This window comes from Plodia interpunctella, chromosome 18 (genome assembly GCF_027563975.2).
Source record: "Plodia interpunctella isolate USDA-ARS_2022_Savannah chromosome 18, ilPloInte3.2, whole genome shotgun sequence".
Taxonomy (NCBI): Eukaryota; Metazoa; Arthropoda; class Insecta; order Lepidoptera; family Pyralidae; genus Plodia; species Plodia interpunctella.
In genome coordinates, this window is record NC_071311.1 from 4,587,196 (window position 1) to 4,612,728 (window position 25,533).

Genomic DNA, 25,533 nt, shown 5'->3' on the forward strand with positions numbered 1-25,533 from the left:
ATGCTCATCAAACTTAACAATTTTTGTTAAGTCGTGATTTCTATATTCCCTATAGTTTAGCTGTACCATCATGGGTCTACATCAGGTGTTCCAGAACTTCGGCTTTTATGTCTCAACAGAAAATGCTCATCAGGCTGAATAACTTTTATTAAGGCGTTATTTCAATATTTCCTATAGTATAGCTGTACCATCATTGTTCTCCGTCAGGTGTTCCAGTTTTCAAAATAATTTATACCCTATATATTGCCCAGGCTTAATAGCTATATAACAAAAAAAATTCATTCAAATCCGTTCCTAGTAGTTCCGAAGATTAGCATATACAAACAGATTTTTTTTAATTCTTACTCTGTTGCTGTGACTCTATCGCCTAATTTTATTTTTATGTAAATTTATTCAATGTACAGGATTTTTTTTCTACTGTTTTATTATACATATGTATTGATAATAATTCAGCTTATTTTAAAAATTATTGTGCAGCTTTGACTGTGACTACTATGGCTACTATCATTCCACGCCCCGAAAGAAGTCCCGCAGACGGCGCCACTGTCGCTGGTACTACTGGCGCTACAACGTGGCCGATCTGTTAATTTGGGTTTCTTTCCTGGCGCGGATTTTGATAAGAAAAAAGAAAACACTAGTAATATATAAAGTTTTATTATGTACTTACATGGCAACGATTGACAATATAAGGTATTGTTAAAATAAGTATATACCCAGTAATAGATAGTTAAATTATATTAATTAAACTGTATAAAATATATTATGCGTAAACAACAGAATGAAGGCACGTTATTCATATTAGGACTAGCAATGTTAGCTCCATGACAACAATAATATTATTATGAGATACTCTATAATCTGTTTATAGTTTTGAGAATTGTAAAACTGTAACAATAAAATTAAACAAGAAATTATTTCTGAGTTACTTTAGCAGCATAAAACTTATGTTCACGTGTGTCTCGCGTGTGCTTGAATGGCGTTTTTGGCGATTCGATAAGAGTGGCAGGGCAAGTTCCATGTACGTGAGAGGTGAATTCACGTTTGTAACTAGTGGCGCCATCTCCTAGGACGAATGTTGATGAATTCCCATGATGTCGCGTTACCCGATCAACTCTCTGCACGCGTTCCAAGTGTTCCGAACGTTCAGCTCTCTGCGTCTGTTCTGACCGGGAAAAACTACCATAGGACCGCGCTTCTGACTGCCCGTAGAAGTCACCGCCAACGCGCAGATTATCTCTGGTACTAGCGCGTGGCTGCCGCTCCACCACTAAAGTTGACTGGCCATCTCTCCTACTCTGATTGCGCCGATCGGAACTTTCTGAATGCTGTGAAATAACCGCCATGTTGTCTCTGGCTGATCGGTGCATTGAACTAATGCTTTTCCTGTCTGAGCTGTGGCTGGCGTTGCTAAAGTACTCCCCACGGTCTCCTAGATTGCCGATACTTTTCCGCTGAGCAGCAGCTGTCGAGCTAATGGAATGTTGTGCCTCAGTATTAGATGTGACTCCTTTTCTATGCAAGACAGCGTTAGTAGAAGATGCATCGGAAACTAAATCGGACGATCGTTTGTGATGACCTACACGGGATGAATTGTCTGTTACAGGCTTAGAGTCATTTCCACCATGCATAGCTCTTTGAAACTCTACGCTCGTTTTTGTCACACTGTCACTGAGTTGATTTCTGTTAACAGTGTGAGACTGTTGAGAAGATCTTGAAACGTGCTGTTCCATGTGACTTGTATTAGAAACATTTGAGACATTCCGTTGTGAGTGATAGTCCTGGTTGCTAGAAGATATGTTCTTTTGAGAAGAATCACCGACTTGTCTATCAACATGACTTTCAAAATTCGTATGTTGATTTGATCCAATACGTCTTTGAATGTTACTACTATCTGAAGAAGCTATCGACTGATCTGACAGCACTGATTTTATATTTTGTCCTCCTACTTGTCTTGTTACGTAATTTTCAGAATGTGTTGTATTGCGACTTGAATGTGCAACATTTTGTCGACTGTGACTTTCCGTAGAAGTTGTATAACGTTGAAGATTTTCATTTTGATTGCTAACGGATGTCATCGACTGTTCTGAAGAAATCAATCGTTGACTAGCGTCATCAGAATGATGTTTCAGCCCTGAATGACCCTTCTGTGAAGATATTAGGCTTTGACTGCCATCATCTGGACGTTGTCTTAGACCTGGACGAGTCGGACTTCCGCTATCGCCCGAGGAGCCATGCGATACATTTGTTTCTACGTTACGTGTAACCGTTACCCATTTTCCAGCTATTAGTTTCTTTTCTGTGACTTGTTTCATAACTTTAGTTGTAGATGAGGACGTTGTTTTTAAGTTTCTGAAATCAGTTGTTTGCGTTGAACTCTTATCTATGACGTCTCTGGAAATAGCGCCCTTAGTTTGCGTTTTATAGTCGACTTCTTGTAATGAGTTGTTTGTGCGGGTTCGATCATTAACATCATTGTGCGACACAGTTGAATGTTTGACTGTGGTACCTGATTGTATGTGTTGTGAGGTAGAGTGTTCAGATGTCGTGTGCGAATGTTTGGAATGTTTTTCAGAATGTTTATCATCTTGTCGAATTTCGGAATTATTTTGTGTCATACGTGATTGGATCTTACGGCCATCGAAATCGGTTAAGGTACTTTTAGTCTCGCTGGTATAGCTACGTGCTTCGCCCTGACGCGTGATTTCGCCATTAGTATAGAGATTATCCTTTGGTTTGATAGGTTGCAATTTGTCAGTTGGGCTCCATTTTTGAGCCGCAGGTCGGGCAAATTCACCTTCTGATTTTAAATTATCTTTTGGACGTATCTGACATGGCGTATCGCCTGGAATCCATTTAGTAGGAGTTCCTTTGTCCATATCACCTTCAGGATGCAAATTATCTTTAGGTTTCACAGGTGTTCGTCTTTCTCCTGTTTGCCATTTAGGTCTTGATGGCCGATCAAAGTCCCCTTCGGGCTTCAAATTGTCTTTTGGTCGAACTTGTGCCGGTATTTCACCAGGTTGCCATTGTGATTTAGGTTTGTCTTGAAATTCGCCATCAGTATGTAAATTATCTTTTGGTTTAAACTGATCTGGACGATCGGTTGTAACCCATTTTGGTCTTGTGGGTCTATCAAAATCACCTTCTGGCTTCAGGTTATCCTTGGGACGCACTTGTTCAGGAGTTTCTCCTGGTTGCCAGTGAGATTCAGGTCTCTTTTCAAAGTCACCTTCAGGTTTAAGATTGTCTTTAGGTCGTACCTGATCAGGAGTTTCGCCGGGTTGCCACTTCGTATTTGGCCTACTTTCAAAGTTTCCATCAGGGTAAAGATTGTCTTGTGGCTTTCTGGCTTCTGGGCGGTCTGGTGTTGCCCATTTTGGTCGTTCTGGTCTCTTTTCAAAGTCTCCCTCAGGTTTCAAATTATCTGAATGATAAACAATAGCTGCCCTTTCACCTTTAGTAATATTATAATCATCTCGTCGCTTATGGTCCTCGAATACACCTTCAATTTTTAAATTATCTTCTCTTCTTGTTAATTTCACTCTTTGACCCTTTACTACCCGATACGTGTCGGAAGACCTTATATTCTCCATTCGCCCTTCCATCTTTAAATTATCTTCGTGCTTAACTACTTCTGCTCTTTCACCTGTTACTCTGGTATAATCATTTCTTTGTTTCATATCAATAAACTCTCCTTCTATTTTTAAGTTATCTTCTCTTCTGATAATATCAACGCGTTCTATTTTTTGCTTTTGGCGGATGTCTGTTTCTCTTTCTAGTGTAATATTATCAACTTGTTTAAATGGCTTTCGTTTTTCGGCTGGTTGGGAAGGGACCATTTCTGGTTTATAGAATTTGCCATCTGGTTTTAAATTATCTTTAGGTTTTACTACAAGTGCTCGGTCACCCTTCGTTGCACTATAGTCATTACGAATTTCAAGATCAATAAATTCACCTTCAGTTCTCAAATTATCCTCATGTCTTTGTATAACAACTTTTTCAACTTTGTCAATACGTTTGTAATCGTCTCGCGAACGATGTGTATCAATTTCTCCTTCCATCTTGAGATGGTCTTCATGTCGTACGACATCTACGCGATCCCCTTTAGTTGCGGTATAATCAGTGCGTCTTATTATTTCCATATCACCCTCAGGTTTCAAATTATCGTCTGGTTTCTTTTGTACGGGCCTTTCGCCACGAACATGTTTTGGTTTTTCTGGCCTTTCAAATTTACCTTCAGGTTTCAAATTATCTTGAGGCTTTTTAGGAGTTTGCCTTTCAGCTGGACGCCATTTGTCTTGTTTAGGTTTCTCAAAATCTCCTTCTGGTTTGAGATTATCTTTTGGTTTTATTACTTCTGGTCTTTCGGCTGGACGCCATTCATCTTGTTTAGGAGTTTCAAAGTCGCCCTCTGGCTGCAAGTTGTCTTTCGGTTTCTTGGGAGTTTGACGTTCTGCCGGGCGCCATTCGTCATGTTTTGGTTTTTCGAAGTCACCTTCTGGATGTAAATTATCTTTTGGTTTTTTCACTTCTAGTCTATCAGCTGGACGCCATTCATCTTGTTTTGGTTTTTCAAAGTCTCCTTCCGGTTTCAAATTATCCTGTGGCTTTTTGGGCGTCTGACGTTCAGCGGGACGCCATTCATCATATTTTGGTTTTTCAAATTCTCCTTCAGGCTTAAGATTGTCTTTAGGTTTCTTTTGAACCGGCCTTTCCGCTGGATGCCACTCATCGTGCTTAGGAGTTTCAAAGTCGCCCTCTGGCTGCAAGTTGTCTTTCGGTTTCTTGGGAGTCTGCCGTTCTGCTGGGCGCCATTCATCGTGTTTTGGTTTTTCAAATTCACCTTCAGGTTTCAGATTGTCTTGTGGTTTCTTTTGAATGGGACGCTCAGCTGGGCGCCATTTTTCAGGCTTCGGAGATTCAAAATCACCTTCTGGTTTCAAGTTATCCTGTGGCTTTTTGGGCGTCTGACGTTCAGCGGGACGCCATTTATCATGTTTTGGCTTTTCAAATTCCCCTTCTGGCTTAAGATTGTCTTTAGGTTTTTTTTGAACAGGCCTTTCAGCAGGACGCCATTGATCATGTTTCGGTTGTTCAAAGTCACCTTCCGGTTTGAGGTTGTCTTTGGGCTTTTTAACTTCAGGCCTTTCAGCAGGACGCCATTCTTCATGTTTTGGCTGTTCGAATTCGCCTTCAGGTCTGAGATTATCTTGGGGTTTCTTTTGAGCAGGACGCTCAGCAGGACGCCATTTTTGAGGAATGGGAGATTCAAAGTCTCCTTCTGGTTTCAAATTATCCTGTGGCTTTTTGGGAGTTTGACGTTCAGCGGGACGCCACTCATCATGCTTTGGCTTCTCGAAATTGCCTTCTGGCTTCAAATTATCTTTAGGTCTTCTTGGCGTCTGTCTCTCGGCAGGGCGCCATTCATCGTGTTTAGGCTGTTCAAAGTCACCTTCTGTTTTTAGATTATCCTGTGGCTTTATCTGCACTGGCCGTTCAGCAGGTCGCCATTCTTCGTGTTTTGGTTGTTCAAATTCACCTTCTGGTTTCAAATTATCCTGTGGCTTTTTGGGAATTTGACGTTCAGCGGGACGCCACTCATCATGCTTTGGCTTCTCGAAATCGCCTTCAGGCTTCAAATTATCTTTAGGTCTTCTTGGCGTCTGTCTCTCGGCAGGGCGCCATTCATCGTGTTTAGGCTGTTCAAAGTCACCTTCTGTTTTTAGATTATCCTGTGGCTTTATCTGCACTGGCCGTTCAGCAGGTCGCCATTCTTCGTGTTTTGGTTGTTCAAATTCACCTTCTGGTTTCAAATTATCCTGTGGCTTTTTGGGAGTTTGACGTTCAGCGGGACGCCACTCATCATGCTTTGGCTTCTCGAAATTGCCTTCTGGCTTCAAATTATCTTTAGGTCTTCTTGGCGTCTGTCTCTCGGCAGGGCGCCATTCATCATGTTTAGGCTGTTCAAAATCACCTTCTGGTTTTAGATTATCCTGTGGCTTTATCTGCACTGGCCGTTCAGCAGGACGCCATTCCTCATGTTTTGGTTGTTCAAATTCACCTTCTGGTTTCAAATTATCCTGGGGCTTTTTGGGAGTTTGACGTTCAGCGGGACGCCACTCATCATGCTTTGGCTGCTCGAAATCGCCCTCAGGCTTCAAATTATCTTTAGGTCTTCTTGGCGTCTGTTTCTCGGCAGGGCGCCATTCATCGTGTTTAGGCTGTTCAAAATCGCCTTCTGGTTTTAGATTATCCTGTGGCTTTATTTGCACTGGCCGTTCAGCGGGTCGCCATTCTTCGTGTTTTGGTTGTTCAAATTCACCTTCAGGATATAAATTATCCTGTGGTTTTTTCGGCGTTTGCCTTTCTGCTGGACGCCACTCATCATATTTCGGTTTTTCGAATTCGCCTTCAGGTTTAAGATTATCTTTAGGTACTTTAGCTTCAGGTCGCTCAGCAGGACGCCATTCTTCATGTTTTGGCTGTTCAAACTCACCTTCAGGTCGGAGATTGTCCTGGGGTTTCTTTTGAATAGGACGCTCAGCAGGACGCCATTTTTCAGGCTTCGGAGATTCAAACTCACCTTCTGGTCTTAAGTTGTCTTGTGGCTTTTTAGGCGTTTGACGTTCAGCAGGGCGCCACTCTTCGTGTCTGGGCTGCTCAAATTCGCCTTCAGGTTTCAAATTATCTTTAGGCTTTCTTGGCGTCTGTCTCTCGGCAGGACGCCACTCGTCATATTTCGGTTGTTCAAAGTCACCTTCGGGTTTAAGATTATCTTGTGGTCTTTTTTGCACTGGACGTTCAGCAGGGCGCCATTCCTCGTACTTAGGTTGTTCAAACTCTCCTTCAGGGTGTAAATTATCCTGTGGTTTCTTTGGTGTTTGCCTCTCAGCAGGACGCCACTCATCGTGTTTCGGTTTCTGGAATTCTCCTTCAGGTTTTAGATTGTCTTTAGGCTTTTTAGCCTCGGGCCGTTCAGCAGGACGCCACTTGTCCTGTTTTGGTTGTTCAAAATCACCTTCAGGCTTGAGATTATCTTGTGGTCTTTTTTGCACTGGACGTTCAGCCGGGCGCCATTCCTCTTGCTTAGGTTGTTCAAATTTACCTTCGGGCCAAAGATTGTCTTGAGGTTTTTTAGGCATTTGACGTTCAGCGGGACGCCATTCATCGTGTTTCGGTTTCTCAAATTCTCCTTCAGGTTTTAGGTTGTCTTTAGGTTTCTTAGCCTCTGGCCGTTCAGCAGGACGCCACTCGTCTTGTTTTGGTTGTTCAAAATCACCTTCAGGCTTGAGATTATCTTGTGGTCTTTTCTGCACTGGACGTTCAGCGGGGCGCCATTCCTCGTGCTTAGGTTGTTCAAACTCTCCTTCAGGGTGTAAATTATCCTGTGGTTTCTTTGGTGTTTGCCTCTCAGCAGGACGCCACTCATCGTGTTTTGGTTTTTCAAAATCACCTTCAGGTCTAAGATTATCCTGAGGCTTCTTTTGAACAGGTCGTTCAGCCGGACGCCATTCATCAAGCTTTGGTTGCTCAAATTCTCCTTCAGGTTTAAGGTTATCTTTAGGTTTACTAGGTGTTTGTCGTTCAGCTGGCTGCCAATGCTCATGTTTAGGTTGTTCAAATTCACCCTCGGGTTTTAAATTGTCTTTTGGTTTTTTCTGAACTGGCCTTTCAGCGGGGCGCCACTCTTCTTGCCGAGGCTGTTCAAAGTCACCTTCTGGTTTTAAATTATCTTGTGGTTTTTTAGGTGTTTGTCTTTCAGCTGGTCGCCACTCCTCGTGTTTCGGCTGTTCGAATTCACCCTCTGGTTTCAAATTATCTTGAGGTTTTTTAGGGGTTTGCCTCTCTGCTGGGCGCCATTCATCGTGTTTTGGCTTTTCAAAATCTCCCTCTGGTTTTAGATTATCCTTTGGTTTCTTCTGCTTCGGTCTTTCGGTGAGTTTGGGTTGGAATGCATCATGTGATACCGTGTGGCTTTCAAATGTACCTTCCATATGTAAATTGTCCTTTCTGATAATTTGCTGCTGTCGTACATCGGTCTCTTCATATGTTCTATATTCTTCTTGGGAAGTTGTCACTTTTTGTAAATCTTCTGTCGAATAGAACTTTTCAAAATCTTCTTTTGTCCATGTACGACGTCTTTGAGGACGTTCAACTGGTGTAACCTTTTCGGTATATTCTTTTTGATTTGACGTAACAAACTCTATTTCACCTTCATGAATAATATTATCTGTTCTCTTTGTGACCAACGTTGTTCTCTCGATTATATCCGAGTAATCAATGAACTCAGATTTATTAGTTGTATCTGTTATCATTTCTCCTTCTATCTTAGTCCACGTATTTCTTCGGACAGGTTTCGGTCGCTCTGTTGGTTTGATAGTGTACTCAGAACGTGAGGTCGTAGTGTCTGAAAAAAACCGCGTAGTTTAATTAATTTGTATAAATATTTTCACAACTCATATAGGTAATGTCCGATTTTTCAAAACGCTTAATTATTTTTTATTACTTTTTATTACTTTTATTTCTCTATTAGTAGGTATAAATATCATGAAAATAACTTTATCTAAAATTTAATTGAAAATAAAATATTGATTTTTATTCCTTAAATAATGATGGTACTACGCATTTTGGCATATTTCGAGGTTTTCCCATGCCATAGATGATTAAGAAAATTTAATATCTGAGTGAAAATATTTTTTAAATACTATATTATTTCGACTTACCAGTGAATTCCCCTTCTGTGACAATATTGTCTACTCGTCTAACGATTTCAGCTCGTTCGCCAGTCACAACCGTGTAGTCTTCTCTTCTTGTTGTTGTGAACACTCCTTCTGGGCGTAAATTGTCTTCTGGTTTTTTGACTACTGCTTTTTCAGCGGGAACGAATTCATCGGGTTTTCTTTTAATGAAATCTCCCTCTGGTTTCAAATTATCTTCCGGCTTTTTCTGTTTTGGACGTTCAGCCGGTATCCATTTTTCTTTTTCTGGTGTTGTGAATTCACCTTCTGGTTTCAAATTATCTTCAGGACGTCGTACTGGTTCACGTTCACCAGGTCGCCACTTTTCCGGTTTCCTGCTTTCGAAAACGCCTTCTGGTTTAAGATTATCTTCTGGCTTTATCTGCTTAGGTCGTTCCGAAGGTCTCCATTGTTCCTTTACGGGTGTTGTAAACTCTCCTTCGGGTTTCAAGTTGTCTTCAGGACGTCTTACTGGTTCTCGTTCACCAGGTCGCCATTTCTCCGGTTTCCTGTTCTCGAAATCACCTTCTGGTTTAAGATTATCTTCTGGCTTCTTCTGCTTAGGTCGTTCCGCAGGCTTCCATATTTCCTTTTCAGGTGTTGTGAATTCTCCTTCAGGTTTCAAATTGTCTTCAGGCCGCTTTACAGGAGCTCTATCTCCAGGTTGCCATTCTTCGGGTTTTCTCTTTTCAAAGTCGCCTTCTGGTCTTAGATTATCTTCTGGACGGCGAACTGGGGCTCTTTCACCTGGACGCCAATCTTCAGGTTTTCGCTTTTCAAAGTCACCTTCGGGTTTTAAATTGTCTTCGGGCTTTATAGCTTTTGGACGATCACTTGGGCGCCACTCATCAGCACGTCGCTTTTCGAAATCACCCTCTGGCCTTAGATTGTCTTCCGGTTTGTGAACAGGTGCTCTATCTCCTGGGCGCCATTCTTCAGGTCGACGTTTTTCAAAGTCACCTTCTGGTCTTAGATTATCGTCAGGTCTCACAGGTTTTGGCCTTTCAGCTGGACGCCAAGGTTCTTTGTCTGGAGTGGTGAATTCTCCTTCTGGTCTTAGATTATCATCAGGACGGCGTATCGGTGCTCTATCTCCTGGACGCCATTCCTCAGGACGTCTCTTTTCAAAATCACCTTCCGGTCTTAAATTATCTTCTGGACGTCGTACGGGTGCTCGATCACCAGGACGCCATTCTTCGGGCTTGCGTTTCTCAAAATCACCTTCAGGTCTAAGGTTATCATCAGGTTTTTTTGGCTTTTGCCTTTCAGCAGGCCTCCAAGGTTCTTTTTCGGGAGTAGCAAATTCACCCTCTGGTCTCAAATTGTCATCTGGTTTTCTTACCGGAGCTCGATCGCCTGGGCGCCATTCATCTGGTTTTCTTCTTTCAAAATCACCTTCTGGTCTTAAGTTATCTTCGGGTCGCTTGACAGGAGCTCTATCTCCTGGCTGCCATTCCTCTGGGCGTCGTTTTTCAAAGTCACCTTCGGGTTTCAAATTATCTTCAGGTTTCTTTACGGGAGCCCTCTCACCCGGCCGCCACTCATCAGGCTGCCGCCTTTCAAAATCGCCTTCAGGTTTAAGGTTGTCTTCTGGCTTTTTTGGTTTCGGTCGTTCGGCAGGTTGCCAGTGAGGACGCTGTGGCTCTTGGAAGTCTCCCTCGAGACGTAAGTGGTCCTCGTGGTGGACGGCGGTAGTGCGGCTCACGTGTTTCTCGTCGTAATCTTGTTTGTATGCGGAGACCACGCTCGTAGTGTGCTCCACATCGAACAATGGCTCCGGGACATCGTTGTGTGGGCAGCGGTGACGCCTGGAATTTTTTTAATCATTATTATATAACATATCTTCATCTCCTTGCTCACCATTATTTATTTCGTTCATTTAGTTCATTTTATTTTTATTCAGAAATATTATGCATTACTGCTAAATTATTTATAATCACACCTTTTCAAACGATAGGGGTGTAAAGACAATAGGAAACGTCTTGGAGGCGGCAAAGGCGGTAGCACTAGCGGCTCCATCGCACCCGCCCATTGCGCGCACTACATTATGCTCCTTCACACATGAGATACAGGTCACTCACGACTTTATAAATCGTAAACAAATTGTTTGAAACATTGTAACTAACAGAAGAATTCATACCGGTTATTCCATTCGTACTTCACTTTACCTAAGCGAGACGTCATAGAAGTGAACATTACGGTGTGTATTTATTAAGTTTTTAATAGTATTATCAGTATTTACTTTAGTTTAATTAATATTAAATTGGCAGTTTGAGTACCCGGGCAGCTGTGGCGACGCTGCGACGCGCACTGCCGTATGGAGCCGATTTATGGCTGAAACAGCCTGAACTTCAAGCTTCAGCCGGACTACTAATATCCGAGCGCATATAGGCGTATTAACATACGAGTATGTTATGCTTGACACCATTTCTCAGAATAACCTTTATTAGTTTTCAATTTACAAATTAGTAATGCTTCTGTAGCAATCAATATTAAACGTAAGCATGTTATGAGCGTGTTAAGCTTAAGCCATTTGTTCTGGCTATGCCATATAATATAATTGCAATCTATAATTTTTTTTCATGTTAAAATTTTTCAAATTTCTCATTATCAGGTATTAACAAAAAAGTACAAAAATAACTGAAATACAAAAATAAAACAAGAGATATTCAAAGTTCTATTGCCGTAGCCGTAGTCATGGCAACTCATAGTAAGTACCTTCATGAAATTACGCTGAAAAATAAACTACGACCGCGTGTCGTGCATTCGTAATCGAACTACGGTATGAAGTACACGAATAAATATCTATCATAAATAATATATTGTATTTATTAGTAGGAAAACAGATAATGTTAGAATTTATTTATAAATGCTATTAATCATATTTTAAGGGCTGCTTAGTAAATATTTTCCTATTGATAATCATGTGTCATGAGTTAACTAACATTACGAATTTTGTTTATTGAACAAAATCCATACCGTTAGTTTTCTCACATAATTTATACCATGACTTAATAAAACATATATAAAAAATAAGTACATATATTCATGTGGCACACATATTCAGATTATACAAAGTGCATTTAAGGACATGCAGCAAGCTGCAATTTGCAATACAATCCCAATATAGGCGTGAGTCAACGCGTCGGCGAACCAGAATGCGCCGACCCTTTCTTCTGACAAGGAGATCCACCCACGGTCTTGAGGACTGAGTCGGGCCTGCTAGGCTAATAATATATATCGACTCCGTTTATATCCGAAATCAAAATTACTTAATTTGATTTTGGACAACATTTTTCAACGAGTCCAGTTTTAGGTATATCTCATTCTTTAGTCTCGTTTACTATTGCCATTTTTATCTTATACTAGCGGCCCGTCCCGGCTTCGCACGTGTAAAAACATAATAAATTATACACCTAAACCTTCCTCAGGTTCCACACTATCTATTGGTGAAAACCGCATGAAAATCCATTCGTTACTTTTTGAGTTTATCGCGACAGACAGTTGTTTTATAATATGTAAGGATTATTTTTCGGCTTTTTGCGAAATATTCCTTTGAAGTATTCCTTGCGAAATATTCGTTTGATGTTCAATCAAAACTACAATTCATAACCGGATTCGATCGAAGACTAACTAAATAAGTAAGAGCTTATCATGCTAACATTTTTAGTATCACGCATTCGTGAAACAACATTCATATTGACATCACTTCAAAGATTTCTTTATAGTTTACATACCTAGGTAAGTAGGTACAGTTTAGGTTTTCTGACACAGTTCTCTGACTGCGATTACAGGGAAGACATTGGAATAAGTAGCTAATAAAAATTCCAGCAGGAGTTGCACTTTCCTGCCTTACAGCCGTACCTATTGCTCATGACTGAGGGTCCCGGTCGTTAAGTGGAATGAAACACACACAACGACGCTTTTGGCAATATTAACGGAGTGTTTTGCCATAGGCTTGGGTGCAGGTTTCCTTTAATTAATTAATTATCACGATGTTTTCCTTCACCGGAAGCAAGTGGTGATCTATGAAAACTACTAAACATTAGTTAGATTGGTATATAAACCCATGTGGCGCGAGTAGGATTCGAGCCTGGAACCTTTCGATCACAGGCGGACGGTCTTAACCACTGGTCCACCACCGCTACCAGCAATGCGAGTTTGCAGTTTGTGTAAACTAGGCTGGCGTAAAGAATGACCTTCTATTTGAAAATTTAGTCGTTAAAGTAAGAAGATTTAGGTCAGAATTCAAACAAGGCCTTTATAACGAAGTGATGTATATTTAATAGTCCGTTGGCTTGTCGCCTAGCGATGGCAGTCAAACACGTCCCAAATCTTTCGTGGCGCGGATAGTCCTAATTGCGATCGATATCTGTCTTGTAAACGCTGATAGAATCTACATGTGAACAAACAACAGCTTGCCATGGTCAGTGTTTGAATTGCTCTTCTGATTAATAACATGATTTATTTCTTTTCATATTAAACTTAAATTACATCAATCTTTACAGCATAAACTAATCTTTCAAAATCACATTCGATTAATAGTTTCAGTTATATTATTACTATACTATATTTGTTACTTCGCATAGCAAAGAATAATTAAAGCCACTTTTGTGAATTCATTAGTAGAATATAGAATTCATGACTTCATTAATTGCTACTGTAATTTTTATACAATTTTTTGTCATAATTCCACCATGATTCGTCTTATATGCCAGGTACGCTTTCAATGTGTCGGTATCGTTAGAAAACTTATGTAATAGCAGTATATCTGAATATTTATTTACAAGTGAAAATTGCCAAAATATTTTAGTCTCCTCCTACCTTAGAGCTATGACCATTTAAAAGTCAGCCACCTTGCTTCCACAGTGATGCAGATTATAACCACAATTAGTTCCAAACACTAACCCACAGGCTACTGGGGAGTAGACTACTAGCAAAAAGGCAGTACAAACTGATAACAGAGCTTTGTCTCTGATTAAATGATTACTGAATCGACAGGCGTGTCTGATGGAGGCTCTTATCTTTTTCATACATGTCTAATTAATACATGTCTAATTAAGGTATTAATCACTAATACCTTAGTTATAAATTCAATAGGTATAACAAAGGATCACATAGTATCTACCGCAATCAGTAATGTCAAATAAATTCTCAATTAGGTATGTCAACAAACCAAAAAATCTGCTAATTTTATCTCGAATTTTATCCATGTAATAGTTAATACTATAACATGGATAAAATTATACGAAAATAAATAAAGAGATACGAAATCATATACCTCTATGTGCATAAAGTAACAGTTTTGCATTTAATTAAGGAAAATACATCACTGTACCTACGAGGTCTTCAATCAAACCATAATAAATAAATGCTTTTACATGAATCAGTGGCAATGAGGATTCCACGAAGGCCCTGACATGACAAATAAACAACTATGACTACAGCTCTGTAACCATATTTGAACTCGTGGATCGGTGTTGAGTTTCATGCCCTTCTGCACTATATTGACTGCAGTCATCCCATGGAGCACGTAAAGTTCGTGGTCTGTGAAATAGATGTGAAATTGAAAACAGAAGAATTTCCTTTTGTAATCGATCTGTCTTGTCGAGTTTTTAACGAAATCTGGCACAATGTATTTTTCTCATTATTTACTTATTATGTTTATCAAAGTTCGACATGATTGCTACTTATTAAAATCATGGAGCTACTCGTATGTATGTATAAATGTAACCTATCTTCAACGTAGGAAGACATAACTGAAAGAAGTTTTGCTATTATATGGAAAATAAAAATTTTCAATATAATAGCAAAATAAATAATTAAGAAATATGGGCACGTATCTTACTAACATACTTTTAAAATTATTTTGTTTGCATTACACCATGTGTACTTATATACCTACGTTTATTTACTTGACCGATACAATCTAACCTACGCAACCATATTTCAAACTATCCAATTGAAACTATACAAATTCACTGACGGACGATTTGTGTAAACAGCTACCGTCCGTGACTCGTCCAACTATCTAGATTACGATTTAGCACGAAACGTTAGCAATTTTGCATTGTTATTGTAGGATCGTGAACATTGCTTTTACTGAATCCACGGAAAAAAACAATAATTTCTTCTACACAGTATACGGGAAATTTTCAAAATTGTTCATCGGGTGAAAAATGTCATTCTGTAACCTATTTAATAACTAAATTCTAATATTTAACGATTCGTAATCATGTAAATAAAACTCTTCATATTCCGAGACGTGACTCCACAATGAACATCTGTTTGGTTGGTATTGGCTGAGTCATGTAAGCATCGAATGACGAGACGAAGAAGCCTGCTATATTGGGAAAATTACTCAATTGCATTTCTCGCTTATTCGTCCTCCTACCAAAGCATTACGACTGTTTTTATTTTTAACTCGAAGATAAGATTTAACTTGTTGACGCATAACGTGCGAAGAGGAATGCTCTATCTGTTTATATAGGGTATACTCCGTTCATTTTCTTACGAGTCCAATGTTACATACATTGGACTCGTACAATATTTACAATACTTATTTATTGTTGAATTTAGTTGAAAATAAATTAAATATTAGTTCAAACCAATTTGTAAAAATAGGGTTTATTATATTTTTATACAAATATACGTGACGCACCTGGTGCAAATATGCCCATAACGCTGGCGGCATTCCCTCAAACCTAGGTATGCATTATAAATTAAACATTAAGTAACCACAAAAGTAATTTATATTGCTGTAAAATCATAAGATATGGTAAGATTGTAATAAGACTTGTAAAAAACGACATTCACAATGCAATGCAAAATAATAAAAAAAAGAATCGGTGGGATCCTCATATAAGGCGGCGAGCAAAAGCCTGCGACCCCAATCAGGACTTGGAAAGTTGTTCTGAGCGTTCTACCAAAAACGGACAAGTGCCGCAAAGTCGCGCCGAAGGCCTCGTGTTGCGGCTTCGAGACACCGCATCATTTCGAAACTCTTTTTTCGGATCACGAATCTTCCTCGTTTTTAATGCTTCATTTAACGTGTTTATTAATTCTTTACGAATAATTTTCATTGATATATTTTTTATGAAACCTTTCACTTTTTTATATGATTTCTTCTGATAGTATAATTACTAATGCAGTCCCGTTACTAACCATGCCTTGAATTTATTTTCAAAGCCGTTGAAAATAAGTATGTACTTATAGCTTTTAAACTATTTTAAATCAAGATCAAGCGCCTTGACATGAACTAAGATAAGATAACCAGATCTTATTTCTTTGAAACGAAATATATAGTTTTATAGTAAGTACAATAGTTTTCCGCCGAATCGCTATGAAGTATCGGAAATAATAAGGTGTAGGTGGTAAGAACTGTTGACTGTTTGCCACTCTCCAGCCAGCCAGGCAAGGTCGTCGACCATATGGCTTGTCTAGATCCACACGCAAGCTAAAAATTAAGCAATTGCTTGGTACACATTCCAAATGATCTAATCTGACCTCCAGACTTTGCCCATTGAAAACTTTGATGGCCGGGTGGCGGCAAATTATTTTGCACTTGAACATTTGTCCATTCTATGGGGCCTTTGCCTTGGCAGCTTCCGAGAGATCACAAAAAATACTGAGTTCATCCGAAATTCATTAATTTGCAATGCAAATAACTAGTCTTCTAGGCATTGCCATAAGTGTATTTAATTCTTATATATATATATACTTCAGTATTTAATTTACGTGGACTCCAACATTCGAGACCTACTGTTTTACTGCTCTGCCTAAGATTGTCTGCCGACTCTTGTGAATCATGAAAGATCCATGAGAGAAATCATATATGAACCATCATATATAATATAGAAACCACCAGCTCTAAAAAAAAATTGTGGAGCCGACTCCAATAAAGTATACTGGAAAGAAGGCCGGTCGAAGAAGACTGCTAAATTATCCACCGTTGTAAAATTTTGTTATAAGTGTTAGATATTTACATAAGTTTCATCTGATAGTGCATTATTTATTAAAAGCAAAACGGCAACCAGTACTATTAGGGATATTAAATTATTAATTCTCAAGAAAGCAAATGATTTTGCTGATATGACTGTAGATCAAGCCTCTACATCTGAATCATAAAATGTGATCGAATTCAAAATGTCATGTGATCGAATTCAAAATATAGAAATATGAAGAATCTGCACAAAGCAGGCGGCGGGTGACGTAAGACAGCAAGCGTCCTGTGTTCGAAAACGTTAAGTTACATCGCAAGTAAACAGAAACGAGTTTGAGCGAGGACGTGGGCCCGGTGAGATCATCGCTGCGAATAGTCAGAGAGCTAGAGGTCGCATGCACCACTTGCACGTCACGTATCTTTCTAATTGGCACGATTTTGTTCACAATACCGGCTTTTTACTTTAATTCTCACGCGATAGCACAGGAAATTCAGGCACATTTGAATAAGCGATCGTGAAACGTTAATTAACTTTTTTAAAATTTCTATCTAGATACAGCCGACGTACACAATCTTAGATTGCATTATGGAATGTTGCTAGAGCTTGTGAAGAAAGGACATCAATAAGACAATGTCATTTGTAATTTGAACAGTTGAAATTTACATTTACATTTTTAGCTCAACATAATTTTCCCCCATTCGTACAAAATGTTTCATAACGTTTTGCTATTTAAATGTTCACATAATCACAATGACAGAATGCGTTGTGTATTTCCATCTAGTATTTAATTGGTATAATTTAAAGCAGAGCTACATTGATATAAATGGAACATGATCGTTCCATATAAGTAATATTATAATTCTATTGCAGTCAGTGTAGTACAACTTCACTGCAATTCCTTTATTCTTGAATAAGTCAACCATAAATTCGACGAAGTTTAAAAACAAATAGAAACAAAAAAGTTTCTAGTAAACCCATGAAGAAAATTGTTTTCGTCATAAATAAGCCACGTAGGCGTAAGGTCAATTGAGCCAAAGAATATTTTTCAATTGAGGAACTGGTCTCGCGTAGGCGTCTAATATAGCGGACACTTTGCTTGTTATGATCCTTAGATATGATGCTATCAGTCGTCCAGCTGAAGACGTTTGCTCATCTGCTGCAGACAAATAATCTTATACCCAGGATATGCTGTCATTTCAATTAAACGAAATCAAAACGTTTACTAGTGTAATAAATAGGTACTTACTTAAATTAATAAAAATTAATACCTCGGTCGTAAAGATTCGAGACACAATTGTTATCCGGCTGCTGGCGGTCTAGTGAGTTTTTAATTGGTATTTCATTATTAAATTTGTGAATGGGAGACGTCCTATCGAAATTCATGAAGAATATATCAATCTCTCAGTTTTTTTTTCAATAAGTGCTGTAACTATCACTTAATTGGATCTAATTTAGTTGTACCTCCGTGAAATGATTTCAACTCATTGTTCATATAAATCTGATCTACTCTCAACATTTTTAGACTGCGAACAAAAATAAGTGGTAGAACGCGTCTGAATCTAGTATTCACAGAGACAATCTAGTATTTTATTTAATTGGTATCATTTAGTGCAGATTTAGTAACGCTCCATTTTCGTTTACGGCGAGACAAGGTTATTTAAACAAAAATAAACTTTATCTTGCGCTATCTAACCTGCCATTTATAGATAAAACTGTGGTTCAAGATACGCGTTACCATATTGTTTTATTTAATTTCCATTTTTATAAAGCCAAAGATTAGCGTCCAGACAAACATTTCAGAATTTGCATGCAATATCGTGTTCATCCATTGTACAAACTTTTTTTTTAAACCGACGCAACAATTTCTGAACATTTATAAATACTTATTATTTAAATCCATATTGAAAATTGTAACAAGCATCTAATTAATAAGGAACTTAGTTACCTAAGTAGTTTATTACTGTGAATAGTAGAAAGTGCTGAGAATTTTAATCTCCTTAATTTCGCTTATAAACGCGAAATGTTTTTGAATTTATGAGTTTCTGTGAACATTCTCAGTTTAGCATTAAAATTTCTAAAACCTGTACCGTTGAAATGCGTTCTCTTTATGGCTGCGTTAGCTGCTTGGAAAAGGTGGCTTTGTTAAGGAATATGTTAATTAACCATAATCTAACTTTTATTCAGAATCTATTTCATTGTATTCGATCAAATAATAACATTGATTTATTAAAAAAAGCCTTTACTATAGACTAAACAGGTAAGTTGGGTGGTCTCCAATCACTTTTCTTACCTTTTTGGGAAATTATTTACAGATACAATGAGATGCCTAAATAATTTTCATTTGAAACGGAACCCCGAATTTGTTAACATTTCTATCTGAATGTTCATTTGATATATGTATAAATAAATCTCGAAATAATTAAACCAAGAGCTAGATACCATTAAGGGCATGACACTTGTCAAGTGCCATGTATTAGACGTGTCCAGAATGCTTGGAACACCCTGTACCTGTGAGATTGACTTCCAATCCACGTAACAAAAGGCTTGTAACAAAGCGTTTAGTTTGTACTACGATTACTAATAGAGCCATACGACCTATTCTTTGCAAATGTTATATGGAATCTACAGTTGCGAAATTTAAACACGTATGATTAGAAATAGCAAATAGCTCGCTGGTAACAGTTTAGTGTTTTATAAGAGAACATTATATGAGTAAAAATCCGTTTCCCGTGGGAATTTCAGGAAATCCCTTCTTAGTGCTCCCCTACACTACACTGTCCTAGGAACCTACACACTAAATTTCAGCTTTCTATGCCCAGTAACCAGACTCTCAGTAACGGAAGAGTTTTATATATGTATATTGAATATTGATTATATGAATGAAAATGTGTACTTAATGATTTTTACAAAATAGGGGTGTCACAAGTTTGTATGTGGCATAATAGTTTCCACTGCATACCACATATTTTACCTCTATAATAAGTACTTCCAGCATCGAATTAGCTGCTACTCGAAAGTTACAGGGACAACCAATCAGAGATCAGATCTTAACTCCAATGTAGGTAAATGCAGATTCACAGTTTTAAGATGATCTCATTCTCTTATAATTCATCGGTCACGTTCCATGTAATGTGGTTTTGTGATTTTATAACAAACTGCCAACTATGTAAGTAATATACCTACCTAAGATAAGTATTCTTGTTTAAATAAGAATAATGTTAACTATAATTATTATAATACCTACCTACCTACATTGCTATTTAGGTACTTAATAAGTACTGACCTACTTAATGTTATACCTACTTACCTACTCAAAATTGTGTATTATTGTGATTAGCTTTTATTTCAGTACCCAATGACTATAGTAAAATGATGTTTTGTGAACAAGTATTTTTGCGGTCGACTAAACATTTTTTGTTAATTACAAAATGATATACCAAAATTAATCACCTGCAACGACAAAAGAAGAAAGTATTTTTTCGTATTAAGATTAACACTACAGCAGTAAATACGTAGCGTAGTTACACAACCTGCTAACCTTACCCTACAGCCAAGAGTACAAAGCCCTTTCTGGTACAATTGGCATGTCGCAAACTATAACAAAAGTCACGGTGCTGCACACCGCCGAACCTACGAACCATCCACAATACCACGTTGTAGGGAAATATAAAAAAGAGTAAAAGAAAAAAAAAATCGCTGATTTGAACCAACATTTTACTTAACCTAGATTTTGATTTGGTTCATAAACTTAATTTTACAATTTCATAAATCGTGCTATTTTCTTATATTAGCAATGCTTTTTGACTTCAAAATTGTTACAACGCAAGAGATCAACTCATACAAGCTCCATGTAAAATGTTTTTGGCGATAAAGAATTGAAAAAAGAATTTTTTTTTCATAAATTTCTTTGCAAACCACCTAATCATCAACCAAATGCTCATATTTATGCATTAAATAAAAATTACCCTGTATTGGTTCTTATGATATTTTCGGTAGGTAGGTTCGATACTTACTTAATTATTTCCTACTACAGACTAGGAACGAAAACAAATGTGTGCACAGTCGCTGCTTTCACGCCTTGATTATATCGTCTGGGAACTATCCAAGCAGTAAATTGCAAAATTCTCAGAGCATATACATAAAGGTATACATACCTACCTATTCGATTAAATCACACAGTAGATAATGTTTTTTTAGGAATTGTTAAAAGGATACCTTATAATTTAGATAAACCTACTTAATTAACGAATAAAAATTCCTTCTCTTAATTAACGAATGTATTTTGAGAAATGTTCCTTTAAAAACCTCTGTACATACATAATCGATTTGTCACAAGGTCACTATAATTTGGGTAAATATTTATTCAGAAGTAAGAAAATTCAAAATCAATAAGAGAACACATCGCTGACCTGCCGACCAATCACAGTCTAACTACTTTACTTGATTCGCGGATAAAAATAGTTTTATTACAATTATACAGCAGACCATAACTATATAAATTCTTAACAAGTAGATATTCAAACAAGAAAAGATGAAGTCGAAGACAACGAGACAAATTTTGTGTAATTACAACTTCTGACAAAAAGTTTCTTGTAATCGTATCTTGGACTCCTCTCTATCTCTCATGAGACGAGAGATAGAAAAAGAATTGCTAACTTCTGATAAACTACGTCGCCTGAAATAGAAATGACACATCCAGCCGATAATGTATTGTCAATTTAAAGATAGCTCTGACATTCATTAATTAGTTCACCGATAGAGGCATGTCTTGACTACTCTTGATGTATTCTGAACGTTACATATTATGTATGATTAAAACAAAGTGTTGTTCATAAAAAAGATGAAGGTCAGAACATGGGCAATACAACGTCTGTGGCTAGGCGCTTCCGAGCAGACAAACTAATCAATTAACAGTTATTGATTGTATTTAGGAAGGAAGATGAACCTAACCTATAATTGTAATAGGTATGCTGTGTTTAGAAAATATTGGAATTTGTTATATCTAATTCTTTAATATATTTATCTATATATTGTAATCAGATAAATAGAGATATTGAACTGCTTTTTCAACATTATGGCGAAATGAAACTTCCCGTTAGAAAAGCTGGAATTACTATGCAAATGAATATTTTTTTCTAACTACCTAGATAACTAGTTGCTCTACTTTATACAAACATACATAGGTACATGAAATAGCTGACTAGGAACCGACTAACATTCTTATAAAAAGAAATCGATACTGTATACTCTAGTTAACCGGAAATTGTGGAACAAAAAATATGTTATTCAAGTATTTTCTTATGGTGACGCCTCTGTGAACAAATAATTTCATACAATGCCCGCGTTTTACTTCTATCGCAATATAATAAAATAAACTTTGTAGCTTGGATTATAGATTATAATTCTGTGTAAAAAGTATTTTTTCTTTTACCTAACCCATGCCAAATCCATAAGCTTTGAGATTTGACTAAATGTTCAATGTAGTCCAATCACTGGGATAGTTTTAACATTATAAGAAGGTACTATAACTGGAAAAAGATATAATATATTATGTGATAGACGCAGGTACCAGGAGCGGCAAGGCACCAAATCGCGAGAACACAAGAATTCCACGTTCCATTCCAAGCAATACTTTTGTATACTTACCTAGTCGTATCTGGTTACGCTGTTTATATTATGGTAGCGTGTTTCTCATCTAGTTAATGATATTATGACTGGCTCAAGGCGACATATAATTAATAGATACTTATTATCAAAACAATAAATAAACAACTAGGTAATATTCTAGGTAATATCTTTACTGAGAAAGGTATGTTGAATCAAATTTAATGTCAGTGAATTTCAGTAACTTAAGTACTTACAATAAATTTTAGTACCTAACCTAATCTTTGTGAATATTCATAGTTGGAGGGACACGAACATACTTATATACTGTAATACACATTTTTTTAATGTAATTATTATTTAATGTAATACACATAGGTACTTAATCTGAGGTGCATCTTTTGTCATCGTATAGTTTCCTAACTGCCATAAAAGTTTTATTCGTGCCATATCGAATAGTAAACAACACGAACATAAGTACCTACTTACTACTTCTTACATATATAAAACCTTGCTTGCAACAACAACAATAATTAAAGATTTAGATTTTTTAAAATTGCCATAACGTTTAAAATTCGAATGGCGTAAGGTCGATGATCTCATCATCTCATGCTTGAAGTGCTCATGAATTTCGCTCAAAGCGTCTATTTTTTTACCGTTGAATTAAACATTTGGACTTCTTTAACAAAAGTAAATTTATTACAGAAATATGTGAGGAACGTCAGGTGCCTATGCTTACTCAAGATCACCCAACTGAGGAAGTTGACACGCTCGAGTAGAGATCAGAGTCTGACCTTCTTCCACCTGACTTTTATTTATGATCGATAATACTTAATCCACTCAGTGTAAATGATGATTATAAGGATATTGGCAAGGCAAAAGTAATAAAAATAAATTCAACAATGAATACACCTATTAAAGTTAAAAGCCACGAATCGAAAAATACGATACAATTAGATATTGTCTCATGTAGTTTGCTAAAAAAGGCAGTATTACTTAACTTAGGCATCACTTAGGTGTATTATGTTTTTTTGTACATAATACACCCTTCTCCACACACCACAGATTTTATCATGTAGGAAACGACGCATGCGTAGATGCCTTCGTTGATTGATCTATAAAAATGTATCGTTTAGGCACTTAATTATTTTTTAAAGACTGGTGTTTTTACAAATTATTTCTTGACAGTATTTTAGTCATTACATAACTACATTGATACATTTATCAAAACGAGTTTTGAATTGGGGTCGTTGATAATGGCGACAGTTAATTCGAAACACCTACTCGATTGCAAAGCAACCTGGCTCAAGCAAGGCTCTTGCGAAACCAACAACGGAAGATGGATGACTAATAAAATCAACGTTTCAGCACGTCTTGCTTGAAATTACCTCGATACCTACATAAAAATGCAATTTCGCAGAGGAAATAACTAATGTTGTTTGTACACCGACCGAAATCTAATATAAAAAAATAGCAAGACATGAGTGAAATAAAAACAACGCGTGCGGTAAGTGGCCATGACATTAGCCAGCAACAATGACCAACAGTATTATGACCAATGGAAATCGAATGTAATGTCCAACTAGGCAAATTGCCAGCACCAGTGTAAATATGTGGTAGGTATGATAACGAAATTTCTTTTTATTCCCCTACTCACATAAGTATGTTGAGTGAGTTTCGTATTATAGTAAATAATTTATGTAAACATTTAACCTATTTGTGATGTCATCATGATCGAATTCTCGATAGACGAACATTTTGGTGTGACGCGGTGAGCAACAGAGACAAGCAGGCAAAGTTGTTAGCGTATATTGCGTAAGCGCACTTTGAGTTTATGGTTTAAGATTGTTGTAGTTAATAACTTTTAAAACGATTAGGACGGACCAGCTACTCGTCTAGAGAGTACCTATTCATAAATTCCTTGGACTAGCCCGTCAAGACCTGGAAGTCAGGCCAACAAATAAATTGCACCTGTTTACCTCCTAAATATACTTAATAATAGTTACTCTTATAACGTTTTTCGAACGAATTCGTTTCACAAAGAATGATTTTATGGACATTGAATGAATTTCATTTTAAAATATTTATACAATAGCCACACATATCGCAAACCTAAAATCTCTAATACTATTTACTTAGTTAGTTAAGTTTCTCTTCATTGTTGAGTAAAATAAAATCACCATGTGACGAAACGAAATACTACATCGTGTAGGCAACAAATTAGTGTCGTAGGTAACATTTTTATCAGAATCAAACATCTGATCTCATCTTTATAACGTCAAATTACACAATTAGTGTTTCACTAAACAATTATCATTGCTGTAATTTAGAAACTTAATAGCCTTTTCGTATCGATTCAATTTATTTCATTTCTTATAGCTATTTGATAATAATAATATAATTTGATAATAATAAGTCCATTGATATATTTCCAAAGACATGCTTTAAATCGATCTCTTTGCACACTCTCTGCATCTCTTTATAAGTTATTTGTAGTAATATGTGCCACATTTTTAAATCTTGTTCTGAATGGTTACAATTTGTATCATTCAGCTTATCATCAATTTTTAACTAAGTAAATCGAATGGGCAGTGGCCAACAACAATGAGACTCGATTAGTGCTCCGTAAATGACAAAATGACGCGACCAAACAAACACGACCAAAGTCCATTTTAATTACGGTTTTGTATATGGAATTATAAATATATTGAACGAATGTATGTCAGCAAAGGGAACCTAAATAACGAATGACATGTGTGTGCATGATAACATCAACCCTTTGCAAAGGTGTGATTATAAGCACAGGTGTATCAAATTATGCTACTTTCATTTTGTAGTAAGTTTGATCTTTCGTGCTTCACAAGTTTAGAATTTTTTTTGACATTATTACTAATCCCCTTATTAATCCCCTTTATTTAAGTATTCATGAAAATGTAAAGTACAAAAATAAGTTAAAGTAAAAACAAGTCACTTACCCACAAGTACAGATTTCGCAAATGCATTGTTCTGTGATAACTGTCTTCTCTGGTTTCTTGGGGCCGCCATGCTTAGGTCTTTTCTCATCGATGATGACGGTCTCCTGAGTCGTAGTTCTGTCGTCCCGCACAGTTTTCCTATCATCGATGATTCTCTCATCGTAGACGGTGCGGACGGTGGCGTCCTCTCGGGTGGTGTCAGTGATGGCTCGATCTACCACGTCGTGTTCTCGAATTTCATCATATTTCGTCGTGTGGACATCGGTCTAAAAA

The 25,533-nt window shown here is 37.4% G+C and overlaps 1 protein-coding gene across 2 annotated transcripts in view; it reads right to left on the reverse strand.

Annotated features, from left to right (window-relative positions):
- Positions 1 to 640: 640 nt before the first annotated feature.
- The window catches only part of Sdb (SAXO downstream of blistered), a 28,039-nt gene continuing 3,146 nt past the window's right edge, over positions 641 to 25,533 (reverse strand). Inside the window, exons 2-4 of one of the 2 annotated variants that reach the window (XM_053758830.2) lie at positions 25,261 to 25,526; positions 8,724 to 10,546; positions 641 to 8,407 (exon numbers count right to left, since the gene is read on the reverse strand). In XM_053758830.2, coding sequence (XP_053614805.1) covers positions 912 to 8,407; positions 8,724 to 10,546; positions 25,261 to 25,526 — 9,585 coding nt within the window. In that variant the 3' untranslated portion in view covers positions 641 to 911. Of the gene's footprint in view, positions 8,408 to 8,723; positions 10,547 to 10,680; positions 11,051 to 25,260; positions 25,527 to 25,533 lie in introns of those variants that run through there. The other variant, XM_053758831.2, reaches the window with a different exon arrangement.